At 40.2% G+C, this 23,151-nt stretch overlaps 1 protein-coding gene across 2 annotated transcripts in view; it reads right to left on the reverse strand.

Moving 5' to 3' along the window:
* bahd1 (bromo adjacent homology domain containing 1) overlaps positions 1-21,063 on the reverse strand; it is a 28,035-nt gene extending 6,972 nt beyond the window's left edge. Inside the window, exons 1-3 of one of the 2 annotated variants that reach the window (XM_063909284.1) lie at positions 20,735-21,063; positions 3,235-4,991; positions 228-637 (exon numbers count right to left, since the gene is read on the reverse strand). In XM_063909284.1, the coding sequence (XP_063765354.1) occupies positions 228-637; positions 3,235-4,864 (2,040 nt within the window). In that variant the 5' untranslated portion in view covers positions 4,865-4,991; positions 20,735-21,063. Of the gene's footprint in view, positions 1-227; positions 638-3,234; positions 4,992-20,612 lie in introns of both variants that reach the window. The other variant, XM_063909285.1, reaches the window with a different exon arrangement.
* Positions 21,064-23,151: the final 2,088 nt, after the last annotated feature.

Raw genomic sequence — 23,151 nt, forward strand, 5'->3', positions numbered from 1 at the left:
AGTTAGTACTTTTACTTTTGGTACTTTAAGTATGTTTTGATGGTAATCATTTTGTACTTTTACTTGACTAAGATTTGATTGCAGGACTTTTAATTGTAACAGAGTATTCCTACACTCTGGGATTCTCCCACCTCTTTCGACAGGCAAGTTTAACGACCCAACATTTAATTACAAGCGGCACCTTCATGGCTGTGTCAGAAAGCACCAGCATGACTTTCTCTACGTACCACAGAGAAAACCTCCCTCTGAAAGGGCAGGCCAACCGGCTGCCAGCCGTTGTTGGATTTTTGGCGGCCGTTTTTCGGCTGCCTGGCAACCGCTCGCCCTCCAACACTGGCAGCGCGTAGTTTCTGCTTCTTGTCCCTGTTGACGAGGCAGACAGCCGAGCTGATGCCACCACTGCCGCGTGCGCCAGACCTCGACCCGCTGGGCGACTTGGCGCTCTGCGGACTCTCCTTCGCCACCTTCGGCGGAGGCTGTGGTTGGCTGGGGTCGGACAGCGGAGTCTGAACGTGGGGCACTGATTGGCCGGCCGCAGGCACAGTTGGAAAGGGGCAGCCAGTGAGGTTTCTGGGGCTGGGACAGATGGGGATGGAGGAGGGACTGTGATGGTCGTTGAGGGTAGACGGGTAGTCGTCTGAGGAAGCAAGAAAAGACGCAACATAATGTAGTGTGACAGACAGTCCTTTAAGGAGCAGCTACAGTGATCAACAACCTTTAACAAGGTTACATAATAGAGGCATGAATGACACTCAGTTATTAGTTCCGCTGAAGCAGCAGAAATAACAAAAAGAGCCTCAATTAAGATCAATTACAGCCTTTAACCACACACACACACACACACACACACACACACACACACACACACACACACACACACACACACACACACACACACACACACACACACACACACACACACACACACACACACACACACACACACACACACACACACACACACACACACACACACACACACACACACACACACACACACACACACACACACACACACACACACACACACACACACACACACTAGAGCTGACAATGAAAAACGTAACATTAACTGTGTGAACTAACCAGATCAGGTTGTGCACACTCCCATGACACAGCTGTGGTGCTGACATTAAGTTGAATTAATAGTCAATCTATTTGAACTTGATCTGTCAGCTTCCTGGATCCGGGATCTTAATTTCCTCCATGGAGAATACAATAAGGATAGACATCAAGCTGCTTTGGTTTACTGACGGCCAACTGAACCATTAGCAAACATCACTTACATATATTTTAAGGGTTAGGGTCCTTCTTAGATACACACACATTAATGAGTATGTATCTAATGAGTATCAAAATAATTGTGTTATTGATACTCAAAGACTTAAAGAGAGAGACATTTTCCTTATACTGCACTGCATTTATTTGACATTTCATAGTCTGTATAATTAAGATTTTATTTCCAAAACCTGTCTAACCTTGTAATTTCTGATGTATTGCAATATAGTTAATTATTCAGTGGCTCAACCTCAAGCAGCTACAACATTAAAATGCTGCTTTCACAATATTGACTAACCTGTGGGTGGTTTTGCTCCTTATGCTGTGGGTAATTATCACAAAACTTAGTTGCAGGGTGTAGCATGGGCCAAGATAAAGTACAACACACAAGTCTTCGTAACATCCAAGTTATTCCCACATAACCACTTTAAGCTCCTGAACACACCAAATTCGAAGGAACAACTTCCCAACTAGGGAAAGGAGATGATCATTTACCTTGGCAGAGGTATCACTCCAATGGCTCTCCAAGTTCCATTTTACTTTTGGCTAAAACTTAAAGGCCCTGCGAACCCACACAGGTGTTCCAACTTGGATTATTAGACTTCTGCTCAGGTGAATGTTGGTCATGAGGTCCCAATAAGGGGAGAGATTCAACAAAATGATCAGGAGGGCGAGGCAATGCCAATCAAATCTGTACACTCCCACTCAGTTCTGAGAGGAGGTTTAATCAGGCAGAAAAATGTCAACACCTGTGTGGGTGGACCATAGGCTTTTTCACAGCAGACATTTTGACTTGTCATGGCAGGAAAACCACAGGTGTTACTTACCTATAATAACGATGGCCCAGTTCCATTCAAACACGCTAACATGCACAACACCAGGATTCAGACAGCCTAATTCTATTATTTACACCTATGCTCTCTCCCGCTGTGACATGTCAAAATGTCTTCAATTAAATCTATTTAAAAAAAAGAGATTTTGGAGCTCTCGCCGAACAAGAGTCTCAGCCCTCACTGCCTGACCTGCTTTTGGCTGCTGCAGACCACAGGAATAGAGAGAAAGGGGGTGCAGTCGAGGCTCAGCAGTACACTGGTGTGTGTTCACGTGTAATTAGTGTTGTTTTGAGGTCACATTCAGGTGTTTATAACCGTACACCCACACATTCAGGCAGAGACACAGTGTTTGTGTGCTATACCGCAGACTTACACAAAAAGTTTTCATTTTCTGGTTCACTTCTCTTCAGTGAGTAACTGCTGAAACTCAAAGTCATACAATCAGCTCATTACCTTTCAGCCGCAAAGGCCTTGTATTCACCGTCCGGCTGCTTGTATTCTAACGTAGACAAAGGGGGTCTTGATCTTTATCTGATATTTTTTGTTGCCTCCCCAAGTGACATTCTAAAAATGGAAGATTAAAAATGCCTTGACATAAAAGCTATTCTCAGCCAATTGTTCTGCTTTGGCAGCTGGAATAGAAAAATGCGAATAACTATCGTGTGCTCTTGAACGTTTAATACTTATTAGGAAAATCCTACTGTCTGATTGTGATGGCTCAGTGAATTTACATAAAGCTAATTTTCCTTGCCATAGGGCGTTCAACTTGTGAAATATATTTATTGTACTGTTAAGGAAGCTCTTGTAGGTCCAAAACAAAACTATTGCCTACAAATTTATAACAAAGAGCCTCAATAACAAACATGGAGCAAAGAGTTTAAAGATGTTGGCATTGATCGGGAAAGGGTAGTGTAGTGAGTTGCATTATGGGAAATGTAGGATCCCCCATTAAGCCACAATTAATGCCACAATTTACTTTGTAACAACAATAAATTAACACATCTATAAGACAGTTACCAGAGCATTACTTCATCTTTTTGAATTTGTCAACATAAACAATCCGACACGCTGCTGGAGATTGACAAAAAGTAACCGTTATAATGTCATCCCACTGTGTGCTCACCTCTTTTGATGCCGTTGTTACATTTGGTGCAGTCTGCGGGGCTGAAGGAGCACCCTCCTCTGGCAATGGCTGGAATCACACTGGTGTAGGCGGAGTAACCGTTGAGCCTGCAGGGTTCTCCATAGCACGCATCCACTGAGGAGCAGCAGTACACTGGATGGGTAATCCCTGAGGGCTGTGGATCCGTGCTGGGGAGGAGTTTGGGCCTCTTGCTGCTCTTGCTGCACAAAGCCAGGGTTGGTATGGGAGACTGTGAGGAGTCCGGGTGGCTGAAGTGGACGTAGTAACCTGGGAAGCAGGAGTACGTGTGCGGGCTAATGGTTATGGCTGCTGGGTGGTTTACAGTGTGCGGAGACTGGAGATGGTGGTGGTGATGATGGTGGTGGTGATGGTGGTGGTGGAACACCTCTGATAGTGAACCGTCCTCTGGTTCCTTGAAGGTCTTGTCGTCAAGGAAGAGGGCCAGTCGGTGGCAGTACTCCACACACCTCTCCTGGGAGCAGCAGTAGCATGAAGACACCCCAGATTCCACCTGCTCCTCTTTGATTGTTTTCACAGAGAATCCCAGAGAAGAGCCACGTTGGAGCTCATGTTTAAGACACTCCCGTCCTCCTGTGCTGCCCTTCCACTCTGGATCCTTGATTTTACACAAACTGCAGCAGCCCTGCGAGTCTAGCTGGGAATGCACCAGATCCTCTGTACCCTGTTTTATGTGCTTTAGTTGGTCATCATGTTTGGGATTTGTTGTTCTTTTGGTCAGTGTTGTTTCGGCACACACTGGTTTACCGCTAATAGCCTCCTGAGTCTTAGCTGCTGATTCGCTCCCACTCCCTGGCTTGGTTTTCTTCTGCCGTTTGGTTCCATACTGGGCACTGGTGAGTCTGAGCAGTGTTGCAGCAGTGAGTCCCGCCTGACGCGGAGGCGTTGGCGCAAACAAAGCCAACCAGTCGATGTTCTGAGCCTCCACCGCTGACCGCCTCTGTTTTTTAGGTCTTTCTTTAGGGTCTGCTTTCCCTCCTGGGGAAACCTTTTTGGTTTTAAGACCTTTATGTTCGGTTTTAGCAAGACTATCTTTAGCTTTATGTTCATTAGAGGGCTGTCGTTTCTTTGTGAGATTTGATGCAACAGAATCTTTCCTGTATAGCAGCAAGCTGTTGACAGCCTCCGCATTGAGAGACGCCATTCTCCGCCTGCGAGGCTCGAAGAAGGGTGTGGGAAACATGAGTAAGGCGTCAGATTGTTCAATTTTTGGCTCCAGTGCTTGCTGAAAGTCTGTGGAAGTTTTCTTAAGTCCAGATTTAATCTTTCTTTGACTGGAGCTGGAGTGCAGCTTCTTCTTCACTTTTACCCTCTTATGTTTTCCATCTTTTGGTGCATCCTTTACTTTACCCACGACTCCTTTCTCCTCCAGACGGGTGAGCAAAACGCAGCAGTCCAGTGCATCCCTGTCACCTGCTGCCAGTGTCTTCTTCCTATGTCGATGTGGCTCTTTCTTACACTTCTTTTTTCTATCGCTCAACTCATTCTTTCTCTCTTTCCCTTTCTTCAAGCCGACACCTTTGTCCTGGCTTTCCTTCTCTTGCTGAGGCTTTCCGCATCTCACAGCCTGGCTCCGCTGAGCTTTCACCATGGTCTCAGCGTCCAGGGGCAGAGCAGCCACTTCCTCTTCATTCACAAGTCCTACGATGGAGGGTTTTAGCTCAAAGAGAGCCTGCAGCGAGCATCATCATGGATCATCACCTGGGTCCATACACTCTCTAGGGAGACACAGATCAGACATTTAACTGTAAAGCTTAAGCTCCATATAGACAAGAGACTTTGCAAGTGACTTAATGTAACAGACAGGATCTTTTGATGCATTATTTAACAAACGGTTTTACTTAGTTTGCTGTCAATATGCAGTACCCAAGGGAATACGACCACTTAGACAACCTTTCTCCTTGACATGCAAATCCAGTGCACACACGAGATGGAAGAGAAACTGAGATAAAGAGAACATTATGTAATGTAATGCCTGAGGCTGTATGTACTCAAACCTCTTTCCCATTTGTAAGGCCTGTCTCATTTTACGATTTGCTCTTTTTTAGGCCTGTCCTTGATGAAAGACGTTCTTTATCGAGTCATGTACAAAACAATTTTTTTTTCTAGATCATGTTTTTATGATGACCAATGGATTAGATCATTTAATCGACAAATCTGTAAAGCTGAGTTTCTCCATGAATAATCATACAAAAGCATTTCATCTTGTTCTACTTTCTTGGAAATAAGTAATTCAGCATGAAAGAAACATAAAACATGATGAAAGAAATCATAGTTGACCACGACTACGAAAACCAATTAGCTGTCTGACTGACTGAGAGGAAGTGGTCCTCCTAAACGTGTATTCATTATTTAAACTGTGTCATCTGGATGTTTGGAATAAGGATTACAGCCAAATTAGATACAACAAAAACATAAATTATTGCCTTTTTGCCTTTGTATCAATGAAGACCATATTCGATCTTTGAACCCATGTTGAAGCGCCGTAATGACTCATACAATCCAGTAGCAGCTCAATATTACAAGCATTCACCCACTCCAACACACAGAAGCGCAGCGCAGAAACAGATGAAGCATTTAGGTGATGCTTTTAATGTTTGATATGATGGATGCTTTTAGAAGTGATCTCCATAGCCACAGCCTGTAGCTGAACTCTGCGACTGGCACTGTGGTTTACCAAAGAGTAGGAAATAATTCAGTTAAATATGTCAAAGACACTTTCACATTTACAAAGACAATGTTTCCATTTCTACGAGGTAAAAAGCCCAGCGAACGCTTGGAAATAACTGCGAGGTATTGCCATTCTATAACATTTGGAGACACAAAAACAAACAGTATGATCAAATGACTCATGTATTGATACTTATTTCACCAAAACTGGCATAGGAAACACTCGTCGCACAAAAGACTCTTCAGTTTCCATGTCAACAGGCTGGTACAGAGCATATCAAAGCACCTCCAGCAACTTCATAGTAGAAGTTGCTTATTAAGCTTTACAATCCTCTGTAATGCAAACTTGTCTTCCTGCTCTTGCAACACAAAATAATATGTCCTCCCTTAGGAGAAAACCTTTAAAGTCCCCGATGACTCAACTGCCAGTGACCTTTATTCAATGACACTCCTGCACGCAGCATAACTACATGGATCATCCTTCTTGCTGCAGCCATGAAACACAATTATGCCACTTGACCTCCAAGAACTAAGTCAGCATGGGACTTTTTTTTTATATTAAGTGACTCTTCAGCCAGAACACCATTGAGCTTTCACAATCACACACACTATTCACAAATGACCTGGTATGAATCTCTGCTTTCATCCATACTTTCAACAACTGCAAATTTATTTTGTTTTCATCTATGAAATGATGAACAGGGTGCTTTAATTGTTTAATATTATTTGCAGTATTGATACATCTGCATGTGTATAAAACATCAAAAAATACACATCAGTGTTTCTTAGAGTCCATATTGATATCTGGTTTCCTTCATCTAATGGTCCATAGCCAACATATATCAAATTTAACATGCTATTTAACAAAAGAGGCAAATAATCACCCTGGAAAAACTGTAACTAGAACATTTACGTTTAATAAATTGATTAAACGATCCAAAATATTTATTCCAAATACATTTCGAGTTTATTTACTCATCAAATAATCTGCTTCAGCTCTACATTAATTAAATAGAGAGTTTGCAGTCAAGTTACACACATCAAAAGCAGAATGATGATGGGAAACAACCAAAATTCTGCTAAAAACTGTATCTGCCCTTTATAATAATGACAAATCCATTAAATAGCAGCTTATTTATGCATTTGAGTATTGAACACAACTTCACATTTTCATTACAACTTCCTGTCATGTGTCACCTAAAGAAAGCTTAGAGAAAGGAATAAATGATTTAATTACAATAAGGAAACAGTGTGAGAAGTGTTATTCTGTTCCACAAGATCTTGTTTTCTGCCGCACTGAAACCAGAACAAGCCATCTAACTCAATACATTTAAGATGCCATTAAATGATAGAGAACATACCCAGTTGAGTTTTACCACAATTGCAAACCCACTTTGACTCGGCAGTGGACACAACTCTCTGGCTGGACATTTTCACAACCGTCTCGTAGCTCTGTCTTCGCTTATTGCCATACGACTCTGTGAACCGTGAAATGCAATCCATGAGAGCAAAATTTAATTTCAACATAACAAGAGGACAGAAGGAGCCTCACATTGAGTTTCTGTCTGCGGATATCAAATCAAAATGCTTCATTTGAATAAGACAAGCATTCACAATGGAACGACAGGAGCTCATTTGTGAGCATCATATTATTATAACGGATTAGACCTTCACCTCACCGAGCACAACAATAGGTTAATACTTGGGTCTGATGCTGCTTGCTTCTTCAGGCCGTTAAGAAAATCAACAAAAGATAGCAGCAAGCACCCGATCACACACACAAACTTTTTAGGACTACCAAATTCATCTTAAATACATAGAGGAATCACTGATTAATGGTTGACTACTTCCCCTTTTCTCATTACTTCTAGTAATCTTTAGAACACTGAAAAAAGGGGATTGTGTCTTGTGTTGTTTTTTTCTGGCAAAAATAATGAAATACCAGAAGCTTGAATTTGTTGTTATGATTGGTCAAGGGTTTAAGAATATGAGGAGTTATGAGATACTTATTTGGAGAAGACAGAAAAACAAAGACACTTTTAGGTTTCTTTTCCTGGATTTTCTTTAGTTTTCTTGTGAAATAATGGACACTTTCACCTTTTCAGGCGACATACGCCAGATCAGTTGGAAACAGTCCTTTAAATCAATGTTTCACCACATATTTGACTACCCAACTTTTGATCCCCTCATTTCAGTTTATGACCTCAGTTTGCACATGAGTTGTTAGCAGGAAACAAAAGAGTGATTTTTAAGATCAAAAGGTGAAAGACAAGGGGATTTAGTTGAAACATGTCCTGTCATTAAACATGCATTTGTGTACAATAAAAACGTTTGGTGATCAAATCATATGATTAGTCCACATTTCCAGTATTTTACCAGAAAAAAAGACCCAAAATAAAAACTTAAATGCAATTGTGTTAACACATATTTGTCCATCCTAAAACTGATCAATTATCTTGTAATTATTTTTTTATCCTGAACTTGCGACCTCCATGTTAGGGAGGATTTAGATACTCAATGAAAGACTTCTGCTTCTGATATCAAAGAACCCTTCCTTCAACACAATGCAATTTAAAGTAAATGGAGCATGACTGGCACATAAAGCCTACTTAAAACTAATCGCGTCTCTCCTCCTGGTGGCATGTTAACTGACTGTAGCCTACAGTTTAGTGTGTATCTGAAGGCAGGGGAGGAGGTGGCAGAACTGTCACACAGACTCATTCAGAGGAGGGACATGGTGTAGAGCTATCATCATCATTAGAGGAAGAAAAAATCCGAGGCAGGAGCTCTCAGGAATCTAAACTGGTTTGCAGCTTCAGATAGTGATATCACTGCAAGTCCACTTTCCTGGAGCAAACCAGCAGTTCAGCAATCCTCCACCAACACTAACCACCATCCTCCAACACCAACACCTCCCTTCACCTCCATGCAGGTTCAAAACGCCAGCAGTTACAAACACACCCACCTCCAATCACGGATCTACACTATATTATTCATCAAAATGCAATCAAGCGCTAAATTATAGCATGTATCTTAACCGGGCTGTGCAAGAAAAAAAAGGAGCAGACTCGCCTACTGGAGCTCTTAGTTGGCCATGGTGGTGGACGGTGTTAATCTGACAGCATGCCGTAGCAGGAGTGTAGGCTGTGATAGGAGAAGTGAAAAAAGCTCCACAGCGAGGAAACGAGTCTAAAACATCCGAACATCCTCGATCAATCTGGGGTTAAAGGCGCTGCTAGTTTATATCAATATCATCAGGAGCTCGTGTTACAGCTGAGTTGTTAGAAGCAGGCGATCCAATCATCTCCAACTGTGACGGGAATTACAGCCGCGATTCATCGTTACCTTACGTGTCCCGTCGGGAAATGAAGATCTCTCCGTCCTGTTTCTGATGCTCAGTTTCTACCCGGTCGGGCTGTCGACCTGGGGAGCGATACGAGGACCAAACAAGCCCACAGTAGCTGGAGACATGGTGAACAAATCGGTGAGCGGTGACCTACTTCCGAAGTGGCATGCTGGAGATAATATTCATGCGCTGCCTGCATTCACATTCGCCGTTGCACCGGGACATCCCTCTTTAACGCTCATGTCGCTGTAATATTCCTGCAGGGACTAAACTGTGTCCACAATCCTCCCTGGGGATGTTTCCCCCCCACTTTACGGGATTTTTGTACCCCTAAAAAGATACATTCTCCCTGCAAAATGTCCTATCATTTCGTTATATAGCTCTATTTAGTGTCAAGAGCAAATCATCCCACTGAAAATGGCCAAACTTCCACAAAGATCAACATTACTTCTTAAAAAAAAGGACAACCAGGAGTAATCATCTCAAAAACAGGGAGGTTTGCCACTAAAATGTGCTCAAAACGAAGACAAATAAGTAGAAATTGCGTGAAAATGAGCAATAATGCTGAGCTGACGACTACAAAGTAGTTCCTTTGGGGCCGTTATAGTGCTAAACATGACTGTAACTCAGCACTTAATGTTTAAAAAGGCAATGTAGGAAAAGGCTACTGTAGAAGTTTAGACGAATATAAAATATGATTACAGCCTATAAAAAAAACTGTTACTATTACGTAATGTCAAGTACCAGCAACATAAGGATCATTAAGATCTCTGATGAGCTTCATCCATAATATACAGTAAATCCCCAAGGGAGTTTTACAGTGATTACCTTTTCTTAATCAGGCTCGTTTACTATTTTATCTTCTCTCAATAAGGAAAATAAGAATACGATTAAATTAAGGAATTCAATATATATTACAATACGGATAATAAACAGACGGTAAAATGTAGGTCATGTAGAAATAAAGTCAAGGTCCAACTATTACATCACTTTAAATGCAATATTAAATCCATACTCAGATATAAGAGAAATCCTATCCAACTATAAAAACATATGCATCCCATTGTAACACAAACATAAACTATTAAGTCTGAACTCTACTGAGGAGGCTATTACGTCCATACTATAGATCTATAATATAGTACGATAAATCTATAAAAAAGTCAGATAAACATTTTTCAAGCACAAAAAAACACACTTTCAGCAACACAATTTGGGGGAAATTAAGTTTTTCTTGTCTTCTATCATATTAAACGTAATATTGTTAACAAAAGTTAAAAAATATAAGATATTTAAGAGGTGTTCTTGGGCTCTGAGAAGTATTGGTGTGCATTTGTTGACCTGTTCATAATTTTTACCTCAGTCAATAATGAAAACAATCATTGGCTAGAGCCCTATGATTAACACTGTAAAACAAGATGATTATTAATGTTAGATCATGGTCATTTATTTGTGGATATCACACATGTAGTCCCTATACATCAACATAAACCTCATGAAGATCAACTCTCTAACGAGTATAAAATTCATAATATAAATCCCTCAAGGAGTATTCAAGTAATTTTATTCCTGTCAGATTAATGGGAGCAGAAAATAGAAGCATTTATCCCTTTAATTAGTCTCATTTACTGTATCCTCTGCTCTTAATGATACATGATATCCAGTAATAATGAGTGATCAGAGGCTGCTCGTCATTTATGACCTTACTTCTTGAGAAAACACACACTACCCAATTACAGTGGAAAACACACACAATACACATACTGTCAATGATGATAACCCAGCTGCTGAGTTCACTCAGTGGATGTTCCATTATAGGAAAACTTCAATACCTACATCAAACACAGGTTGAGTTTCTTAACAACCAACTGATTGGAAAGCCTATCAAGTTAGCAGTCAGAATCGAGCTTAATTGGGATAAATGCTGATTGTCCTCATCAATATCAGCTTTGCAGAGTGTAATTAACAGCAGTAAACAAGCTGAGTGTGTTGAGTTAATGAGGCGTGAGCACCAGGGGAAGCTGAGGGAGTATAGACTGCTGAGAGCTGACCTGCACTGCAATAAACAAACTGCAACACACTGCAAAGAGATGCACGACACCGGCCGGGACGCTTCCTACATACAGGAAGCACTCACTCACTCACTACTGCTGCTGATGATGATGATGATAAAGACATCTAAATTACTGCTAAAGCACATAGTTAAAATATCAAAAAAGATGCTTTGAATTTCCAAAGAGCTTAAGAGTGGTAATTATCTTGTAGGTTCATGGCTCGGAGCGACTCCTTTCACATTACACAGATTCAGTCATTTGATCCTTTATTACCATCAAAAAATGGTTTATAGCTTCTTTAAAGACTTCTTCAAAGGCACATTTCCCTTTGGTGTCATTGTCTTTCAATACTTTAATGTAAAACCATACATTATAGGAGTTCTTACCATATTCCACTGACAGTAAGTCTACCCACCTTTATTTATACAGTCTGGTGTCCATGGATTTGGTGATAATCAGACTTTCAACGTGGCAACTACTATAAAGCTAATCACACTCACATTTTCAAAAAGGATGCCAATGTAGCAATTACCAATAAAAGACTAATTTAAACTAGAAATGTATGCAAAGATTGTATACACAGTAAGAAATGGACATAGTCACCATAATGTCCCCAAGTGGTTTGTGGACTATGGTTTTGAAGCCTTGAGTTTGACATTCTGATCGTCGCCACTTTGATTTTTGGAGCCAGAAGTGACAAGAGCAGTTGGAGCTAAGTACAAACTAATGCTGACCAAATCATTTTTAGGCAACCAAAATGTAACAATTAACTTTCATGAGCTGGAAGCACACTATAAAAGGGTAAAAGTGCTTTTACAAAAACACAGACCTCCCCTAAACCACACAACACTGTGGTAGTGACCTGTCAATCATAAGGGAGCCACATTTCAAAGCATACCCTTCTTTATTCTGTCTATTTTACTCATAAAGCAACCATAATTTACTAAATGAACATCATGCTGTATCAAGAATACTTGAAAATATAAACAAATGAAAATGTTTACCTATGAAATAAATCAAGAGAGAAGACAAGTCGCTTGCTCATAGTTAAAGGCACTTTTGCATTGGCTCCGCTTTTCAGACTCAGAGGTTGGCATATAAAACTCACAGCTAGGCGAGTGTCACCAACTCAGTATCTGAACAAATGTGATATATGGTCCCAATCTACCCTTCTGTTTCTACGTAATGGCATTGAATAATGGCTAAAAATAGTTGTTATTGAACACGATAATATTGCAGATGACCTTTGACCGTTTGGATATTAAATATCATCACATCTAATATCTAGATATGTGGGTCAAGTATTGAGATATTATGTTATTTTCCTAAAGTTTTGTGAGGTTACAGTGACCTTGACCATTGAACACCAAACACTAATGAATTAATCTTTGAGTTCTTGTGGACTTTAGTGCCAAATTGTAATGCACTCCTTCCAGTCCTTCCTGAAATATCACATTCACTAGAATTGGATGAAGGAACTTACGAAAACCTATTTCCTCCAGCAACAGCTTTGGCAAGCTCAGAGGCATAAAAAGGATCAATTACCATGAGAAATCAACATTGTGTGAGGCAAAATGTGTGGAAAGTAATCAATACAATAAAATATGTTGTCAGAACACTTACTGCAACTCTAATAGATCGATCACAGGTAAATATTTAAATATGATGTCTCTTTCACAAGCAGTGTCTCATGTCAAAAAAGAATACACCTCGCTGTCCTTGAGAGAGAAATGTAATACGAAACTGAATGAAAGTTTCATGATCCTTTGTATTGCCTTGGTGTGTCCCAGACCATTTTCACCTCAGATGTATCCAGACTGAACTTTTTTTGGGCCACAGACACTCTCACCTTAGGAGATATTTACTGTGGATGATGAATTTTTCATTCTAAAGGTGGAGAGATACCATCGGGGAGAGTGAAATAACACTTTAATACTTTATTGATCCCTTTTCTCCGCTTGCCCCTGCCTGAAAAGTCAGAGCTCAGATTCTGCTGCAGGCCAGCCACCCTCCAGCTGCCAGAGCGTCTGGGAACAAAAAGTTTGAACAAATATAAAGGGCTATAGTGTGTTCTTGGATTGAAAGGTTCTTTATATTAAAGAAACAAGTGTCAAAAGTCTTCCTTTCACATGTAGAAAAACATTTAATTCATCAGACTGTTCCTCTGTGTTTTTAAAAGATGGTGTATCGAGCGTATTACTACTTGGATATTCATTTCGGCAGCAGGCAATTGTTTTCATTCCTTAAAAGCCCTCTGCACATTACCAGCCCAGCACCAAATGGCAGCGAGACAAAGTTACCGGCAAGCTTGTGAACACAGGGAAGCATTTAGATGCTAGAGAGTCAGATAATTCCCTCTGGAGCTGGTAGAGAAAAAAGCGGAAGTGAGCGCTAATGTTTCTCTGTAACTGTTGTAATCAACTGTTTGCTAAGACTTTCTCTATATCATCTTTAAGAATAACAATGTCAATGTTGTGTTACTTTGCACCCAAGTGGCCAAAAATAATATCACTTGGACCATCACAACTGTGGCCACCATTACCTTCCATTCATCAAGATTTTTCAGTTTTTTCTTTCTTCCTTCACACATGAGCATGCAGAACTGTGAGTGATTAATATACAAATGGACATTGTGTGGATGAAGTTTTCCTTTAAGTGACAAAACTGCTTGTTTCTGCTCATAAATAGCGTGTATGTGTAACGCATTAGCGACCACAATGGCTACAATGGAAGCTTAAAGTTGTCTGAACAGCATGAGTTTTGAGCTCTGGAGAAGAATTAAAGAGGGTAATGTATATAATATATATCCTGGCTGACGTGACTGTGATAACACAAAGCAACGATGTTTTAAGGCTGCAAGGATGGAATAAACATACAAGTCCCTAAACCGCCTTTGAATATTCAGTCATTAAAGAAAAATGCCAAGAGACTGGGCAGATCGCAGCTGTTGAAAATGTCCTGTGTGTGTGCCTATGGATGAGAGGCGAGATGTTTACTGTCAGTTTACCAACAAAAGAAGGAGTAGCAGTGAGGTGTACAGAAATCTGACATTAGAGAAACATGTTTTCAATGTGATGAGTCATACAGCATGCACGTAATCAAGTGTAGTCATTCAGGTGGCCTTATCTCTGCCAACCACTGCAGCAACCTGTCATTGCCATACAACTGTTTGAGTACTGTGTCTCTGGACCAAGGTTGTACATATGTGTGTATGATAGGTATCTATCTGTGATATGCATGGCTGGTAGCAACAATGTGTTTGTATTCATTTCTAGATATATTGTGTGGGCAGAGAATTTTGGAAAATAAAAATAATGAAACTGATCAATTCTGGTACAAGTTCCAAGCCAATACTAGGAAAATCTTCTCTGTTAGATGAAAAACTACATGTGAAAAGTAATAGTAGGTATAGACAGGGTTCACATGACCTCTTAGTATCAAATACAGGGACTTTCCAGGTCAAATTCTCTCATATTGAAGGACCCATGAGGGCATAGTTTAAGACACGGGTCAAAGTTATTTACTGTAAAACACTGAGAATTTTTTTAATGAGAACTAGCAAGCTCTACAGGGGAACAGATTTTTTTTTAAAGGAACTTTTGTCTCACACAAATATTATTCAATTAACATTACTCTCTTTAATGACTCGTGTCTGTTTTAAAAATGTCTAGTACCTGTGGCAACCATGTAAAGATTATACTTGGCATGGCGCAGAATCATTTTTAAGCTTTGAAAATCTGAGACAAGATGATGCAAAAGTAGGCAAGAGTCTGAATTCTGAGTGTTCATACAATCATGTATCAATGCTGGAAGCCAAGTCTCTGCTACACAACAGAACAGGTAGTAAGCTGTTATTTCTCTGCTCCAGCCTGTAAGCCTACAGATGTAAAGATGACAGTTCAGCACTACAGAGCAGATACAGGACAGGAAGTGTAATTATCTGCTTGTACTGTTGCTCTTCAAAGAGCTGGGGCAAGATGCCAGACAGCCTGACTGGCAAAGAAAAAAAGCTACTCTAGACAGAGAGAGGGACAAAGTGATGAAGACTGAATTCAAAAAGATCTAAGCAAAGCACCAGAGAGGAGTGGGGAAAGTGGAAAAGGAATCTCACACCTCACATCTCATCGAAGAGGAGAAAAGTCAAACTGAGGAGAAATCAGTGAGGCAATTTTTCAAATTCACCCTGCTTTTTTTTGCCTGACAGCTCCTCAGAAACATATAGTTTAACATGGACTTTCTGAGAGACCAAAAAAAAGCAAGAACACAGGAAGAGAACAATTAACAGAATGTGTGAGAGACAGCGACTGGGATGGCAAGGCCAAAGGCAAGAGAGTGATGGATTGAGAGAGCACGAAGAATGGAGACAGAGAGAGATTGTCATCATCACCATGAACAATGACTCTCTGATAGAGGAGGATTTTTAACCCAGCGGAGGATGGAGCGCTGAGGGGGCGGCTGCCCGCCTGCCCACCTGCCAGGGCCTCAGTCATGCTTTTAGCATCTGCCAAACTGAAGGCCGCTCGGTGCCATGTGCTTGAAGCAGCCTGACGTTTGTCCGTCACTGTGAGGGCTTCTGTTGTGTTCGGCTTCAGCCAAAAAGGATTTAATATTTCCACACACACACACACACACACACATACACACATACACACATACACACATACACACATACACACACACACACACACCATGCAAACAATCCCAGTGTGTGAAAAGCGAGCTAGACCCCGGCTCTGAAAGCTCCACATCCACTGCAGCTGTGGGCCGGCCAACAGCTGACGCCGGGTCTCTGCTCAGTTTCTGCTTCCCTCCCCACCAACCCTGCCCCCTCTTCTTCTGTGTTTCCATGAAACAGACCTGTAATTTTCACAGCTGTGTCTCGGGCATTTTGCCAGGGTGAGTCAGGGGAAGAGAGAGGGAGAGGGGGAGAAGGGGATAGCGAGAGAGGGCCTGGCTAATGGCTTTTAGAGGAGCACAGGCTACAGTACGGCTTTGCTTATCCAGAGACTCTCAAGATTCAAACCAGATAAATATTTCAAAAACTGAACAAGATGAGGAATTAACTGTGAAATCAAAAGCATTATATAGTTCAGCAGATTACGCCTCAAAGCATAATTCAGGTTAAGTCTTGTTTTAAATTATTGCAGTATATCTATTTGTTATAGAATAACATTGTCGTATTGCAAAATCACTGCTGAGATCTGGAAGCACTTTGCCACAACAACTCAGAGACAGGGGATAAGGAGGGCAACAGTTTATCTAAACAGTGTTATTCGGAGGTAAAGCAGAAAAATAGTGTGTCCGAAATTACGGTAATAATCCCAAATTGCAGAAAATGCTTTTGCATGCACAACAAAGTAAGAAGTGTGGGTCAAAGTTTACTCAGGAAGTCGGTCTATAAATTGTAATGCACGTTTTTAACGGACAGTTGGGTCATCCAACTGGTTTTCGGGGGAAGGTGGTTGTTTAGTCTGATTGTTGGCATTTCTTGGCTTGTTTTCTTTTGAGCAATGATGCCATGTTTCCAGATTTCAGACAAAACCAGAATACCTAAAGGGAATATAAGACATATGAGATGCTGTTCCAGAGCTCGACGAAATTTGGTGTTAAAGCACTGGGTTTCGTCTGGTTTGAGGTCAGTTTCATTAATATGTGAACAGAGAAGTGTATTATTATTATAAAAAAATAATGGCCGTAAAGTGGGTCCTGCTTTACGGTCTGATCTTGAAAGGTCTTCAATGTGACATCATAAGACAATCGAGGGCATACAGTATGCTTGGTCTAAAAGTGAGCTGAACATTATGAAAAATTAAAACAATAACAACAAGGTGAAGAGCTTTTTCTTTAGCCCTGGGTAGTGCCTGCAGGTCTCCTTTTTAGGCTGCTTAAACCTCCTGCATGGAGCCAGAGTTATTATTCCAGAGTTCTGCTTGTATGCTGAATATCTCTCCTTGAATGTGGGGCCCAGAAGTTTGCTTGTTGCCTCAGGCCCCCTAGCAGGTTAATCCGGCAATGATTTTAGCCAATAGTTTGGGGAGTGCAAAGTCAATGTACCAAAAGGAATGATAGCCATCATTTTTTTTAAAATGACCCAATTTGTAATTTTGTCATCCCTAGAAAAATCACCAAAACAGAGACTGAAAATCCAGGCACACCCTTAAACTACATATTTTCATGATGCGTTAACTTATTTTTACTAGGGTTAATACCAACGGCTTGGAAATTGGAGATTATCCGCATTTAAAATAACAAAATGTCCCAATGATTTACAGCAAAGCGGTAGGAAGCTTAGGGTAGTATTCAGATTTTCTTAATGTATTAGTTGATGTATAGTTTTGAATTAATAATCTAAAACTGGGTATCCAAGTAATCTAAGTAACTATAGAAAAATAGTGTGTATTGGTCAAAAGTACACTATCTTCTTCAGAGACAGAAGTGGAGTAGTATAAAGTAACATTAAAAGTTAAATACTTAGTTAATTTCCACATGGAACTGCAGGTCTAACCTAATGACAAACATCTGAAGCTGCTGACAAACAGAGGAAGTATCAGCCATGGACAGCAGTAAGTTAAAGAGTTACTTTAGTTTTAATACATGCAAGTTAGCGTGTAATTGATGCCATCCAAAAAGACCCAATGAGCCAAGTTCCTGTTAGATAATATTTAACGTCCCTGTGTGAACACACCAGTGTGACCATGACAAGTGTTTTGGAAAAAGGGATGTGTGTGTCAGTGTACTTTTCCAACGCAACTCATGAACAATAAAGGCATTCATACCGGGTGGAATGATGTTTTCACTTCCTAAAATAGATTTCAATGGATTTGCACACACTTTACACAGTAAACCACACAATAATATGATGAACAAGAATATGTTTACAAATATATGCTAACGCTTACTTTATCAATTATAGTCCTCTGAACACATGTGGCCTTTATCTGAGCAGAAAGAATTTGTCTTCTTTGGACAGCAAGGAGGACACGTTTGTGTGACAGGAGGCATGCTCTCTTCTTCCTCCTCCTCCTCCTCTCCTCTCCTCCTCCTCCTCTTCCTCTTCCTCCTCCTCCTCTTCCTCCCCTCCTCCTCCTCCTCCTCCTTCTCGTCACAACAGGACACTTCTTCAGAAATAATGGGATTATGTCCAAGATTGATATCCACGTGTTGGCACTGCACTTCTATTCAACATGCTGCTATGACAAGCCTGTCAAAGTAGGCTGTGGAGAACTGACTAGACACAAATCTACCACAAGCTTCAGGACTGAAGCTCCATTGTCAGGCTTTTCTGTCCACACGAGGCTTTGCAAACACAATTACACTGAAGAACTCACCAGGCAACTTGTACATGGTGAACTATAACCCTGATGTCAAGTCACAGCATGTACTTTCCAACTGCCTCTTACAGCGGGAGGTGATCGGCTCTCCACAAGTTGGATATTTTTTCTTCTTCATCCAAACAGTGCTAAAGCCAACCTTTTTTTCATTAGAGAGTAATCCCCTAATTATGTTCTTGATTAAATACTAAATCAGGAAAATCTATTGAATGTCAGAGTAAGTAAAAAGGGTTAGGGTTAGGTACTGTGTCTTCATTAGAGTCAAAGCAGAAAAAGGAAAATATATTCAACCTAGAACATGTGTACGAGTACCATTGGATTACTGCTGAGATAATAGATCAGAGCTGGCTGATTTTGTGAAGTTCTATTACTAATTTACTTTCTTTCACAGTGTAACATCTTTATTCACTTTTTAGACTTATCACTTTACAAAAAGGAAAGACATCACTGTTGATAATACAATCTCTTACAAAACCTTATGCTGTGAGTAATCATTCAAAACCACCTCGTCTTTTATAACCAATTACCAACTCTTGATAAATCTAAAGTAGTTGAAATGAATGAGCATTTCCAGGGCTTATCCCACTGCATCAAGCAGAGAAACAAGAGATCCTTCTTCAAATTTACTGAAGAAACTGAATTATTTTTTCCTCTGTCTTGCCGGGTCAAAAAAATATAACGTCCTCAAATGACATCCATCTTTACAAAAAATGAGCTCAATGCCTCCTTCAAAGACATTCTCACAATAGAGAGACAAAACGTTTCATTTAGACACAATTAAAGAAACAAAATAGACTGTCTACTGGTTGCGAACTCACAGGCTCTTTTCCACTGTGGTCACCGCGTTGAATAGTTCCCACAGCCACATACTGGTAAAGAAAACATCATAAACTATGTCATAAACTGCAGCAGCACGTAGATAGCTCATGGTGAAATGACTTCAGAATATGCATTGTACTTTTCAGATGCAGTGTCTGTAGTTTTGAAACTTAGATATTTTGTGTTGTTTTGTTTCTGATGTGAATATGTTGCAGAGGGGGTGGCACTTGGATCCAAATGATAATTGTTCACCTGTTCTATACATTCGGACAAAGTCACAGTATTGTCAAATTGCTTGTTTTCACTATAGGCTGTAAATCAAACAGTGGGCTCCACTCTCTTCTTCTTCCTTGCAAACACAGAATTATTATCTGTATAATGTACTAAAGTATTAAAAGTACTTACTATGTATGCAGAATGGCCAATGAGAGTTTTATACAATCATTTTTTATATCATTGTAAAATTATTAAGATGGCATTGACACATATGGAGATTTTTAAAGTTGTACCTGGTTTACGAGAAGCTTACTTTAGATGTTTGTTATGTGGAATACATTTTATGAACAAAATGAAGCTCTGATAAGTAGGATAAATATTAAGTTGTATAAAATTAAAGTAAAATAAAGTATGTCAAAGTTGTACTTAAGTGAAACAAATGTACAAATAGTCCAAATATATCCAGAGTATTATCGTAGTAAAGTAGCCAAAATCCATATTAGTGAACCTGGCAGCAATGGACGTTAGGTATTTATGACGCTTCAGTTTACTAATTGATTAATCGGCTCATCATTCAGCTATAGATCCAGGAGAAACAAACAGCAAAATACCACAAGGACCTTTAAATGTCTCCAGCATGGATTCCTTTGGTATAACGAGTCTCTAAAAACATACTTAATCTCCATAAACAACCTCAAATGTGACAGTAAACCCAAAAAACACAAACTCCACAGGCAGTAGAGAGGAGCTTCAAACTCCAACAGAAGCTGCTCGAGTGACATTTCAGCGATCACGAGCTGAACGAGTCTCAACCGAGGCGTTTCTCAACATTTAGGCGATAAAAGACAACTAAAGTGAAGCATAAAGTAAAATAATCTGTAAAAGTTTCCCTACAGACCATACCGAAACTGAAGGATCTGTTCATCTGTCTATCGCTGAGACATCGCTCCAACCCGGAGCTCGATCCTGTCCTGCCTGACACTTTCAGTTTGGCCCGAGAAGCGATAAGAGTTGCTGTGTCTTACCGCTTTGCTGTCTTGAAAACAACTCAGTTTGAATAAGGAAGATCACTTCCACAGGGCGAGAGAGAGATGCGTCAGGTGTACGCTTCCCGCAAGTGAAGGAGGAAAACAGAGTGTAGGGCGACTCATGTTGAGTTGATCCGCTGAAGCCTTTTCCTCTTCCTCTCTCCACTCCAAACTGCACTGCCTTGTGCGCTACGCGTAAAAATTACCAGACGATTCACTTCAAACCCACAATCCTGCTTTAGGAGAGGAAATTAGGCGTGCTAAACATTCGACAAGCTCTCTGCAAACTACGGCTCACTTCAGCGTGTTTTTACATAACAGCATCATCCGCTTTTTTATGTTGACGCATCATGTAGCGAAAACATGGAGTTTCTTAAAGGGCCACGGACGCGTCGTCCACATGTCACCGAGCTGCCCGACAGGCAGCAGCCCCGCTGTGGCTGACAGATGGCTTTCACCTAGTTAATGTCTTTAAGCCCTGTTCTTTGACACTTGTATTAACCCTGGCAGGCAGCACAGATTGGGGGAGTTCTGAATGAAGGATCTGTGTATGTCTCCAGCTCATGACCAGAACCTGCTCTGACATGTGACTGCGCCCCGGAGCCCTGCTGTGGAGGGCTGGATGTTCTTATGTGACTTTCTGTTTTTTTTGTCATCAACGGGGTCATTTCATTTGGTGAACCCTGGGATTTTGTATGGTCCATAAAATAAGACAGCGTCTGTATGCCCAATGACACAAAAGTGCTCGGTGTAAAAAATATCAGTTTTTGAGGTATCTTGATTTAGTCTTCAACCTTTGCAGTTCTATTTATTAAAATATGATACTAAGCCTTCATGTGATTACCCATGTTTTTATATAATTCAGGATTTTATTTTATATGTCTTTCAATAGTTTTTTTCAGTTAATTGTTCAATCATAGTTTAGAATGGTATTATATGTTTACCCTTTTTTGATAGTTTTAGATAAACCCTTATTTGGTTTCTGACTTTTCTGCCAATGTAATATATTTTTGATTTCCCTTTACTTTCCTACAGTTGATTCACCCTAAAAAAGTTAAAAACGTATAAACCCTTTATAAACAAGTTTAAATAGTGTCCATCAAATCTCCATCAATGACTCACTTTAATATGCTCCACACTTGATGCTTAATTTAAACCTTGACTTGACAACAAGGCACTCACTTTGCTCCTCTCCCCTGAAGGTAGGAGTCCTTACTGCTTTATAACGAGCCACACAGCTGAAAAGAACAATCAAACTCCTCTGACAGCAGCAGCTTCCTTTACAAAGACCTGAGTTCACACTGGAAGTTTGCATTAGATCACTTATTACTGATCTGCAGAGCATTAATTGAGTCATCAACCAGTTTAGCTCACACACAGTACATTGGCATGTTTTATTATAAGGTTAAACCTAATCTAAAAAACATGCTTATTAAAGAATCATAACAAAATAGATACCAGGAGGTCCATTTGTTGGATATAGGGGTATAACGTTCTGATAATGAAACACTTTTTAAAAAATCAGCTGTCTATAAAGTGAGTGCCACAGATGCACCATCCTCTCTGAAGTAAACCATCATCCTTCATCTTGTCATCGTGGGTTTGAAAGGAGAAATTGCCCACCTGCCATCGCAGGACAGGAAACTGGGAGAGATAATTTGATTGATTGTCTTTCAGATGCTGCAGGTCTTTAGAAGTGTAGACAGATACCTTTGGTATTTTGCTTGAGCTCAGTTTCAAAGGGAAAGGACATTAAAATGAGAAAAAGTCAGTTATTTTGATAAGAATTAATTACGTTCCCATTTGACACACACTCTCGTAGCTTTGCTGCATTTGCCTGAACACTCTGAGCATCAGAACTAAAAAGATGTATTTTGCACTTATTAGTCATTTCATAAGTGGAGTCTTGCATTGACTGTTAGCATGCTGGTTCTCCCCAGGCTGTACAATCAAGATTTCAAGTTCTATAAAATAATAACCTCACATACTCCTCATCTAGTATATCTCAAAGGTAAATATTTTACTTTCATTTCATTAGATCTCCTGGTAACTACTGTATGATTTATTGCTTAGTTGGTTTGCAGATAACATTTTACCATACAAAACACAAAATTGTATGTTACAGATACCCCTTTTTAAGATTACAGTAATCCACATAATTGCAAACTGGAACACAAAAGTACTTAGATGTTAATGCATCAGTAATGATCCAATATTACAATAAGACTCTCGCAGTATAACCAGTACAGCCCATCTTACTGCTTGTACTTTAGGTAAACATCTGAATGCAACAAGTGTTTCTAATGCCATTACTTAAATAAGTTATACTAAGACAATACTGCTGTGTTGTTACCTGTAATGAGGAAATTTCCCCTGAAACATGTCTTACTCAAATGCACTGGGATAGTTCAGTC

This window comes from Eleginops maclovinus, chromosome 19 (genome assembly GCF_036324505.1).
Source record: "Eleginops maclovinus isolate JMC-PN-2008 ecotype Puerto Natales chromosome 19, JC_Emac_rtc_rv5, whole genome shotgun sequence".
In the NCBI taxonomy this organism is placed as follows: Eukaryota; Metazoa; Chordata; class Actinopteri; order Perciformes; family Eleginopidae; genus Eleginops; species Eleginops maclovinus.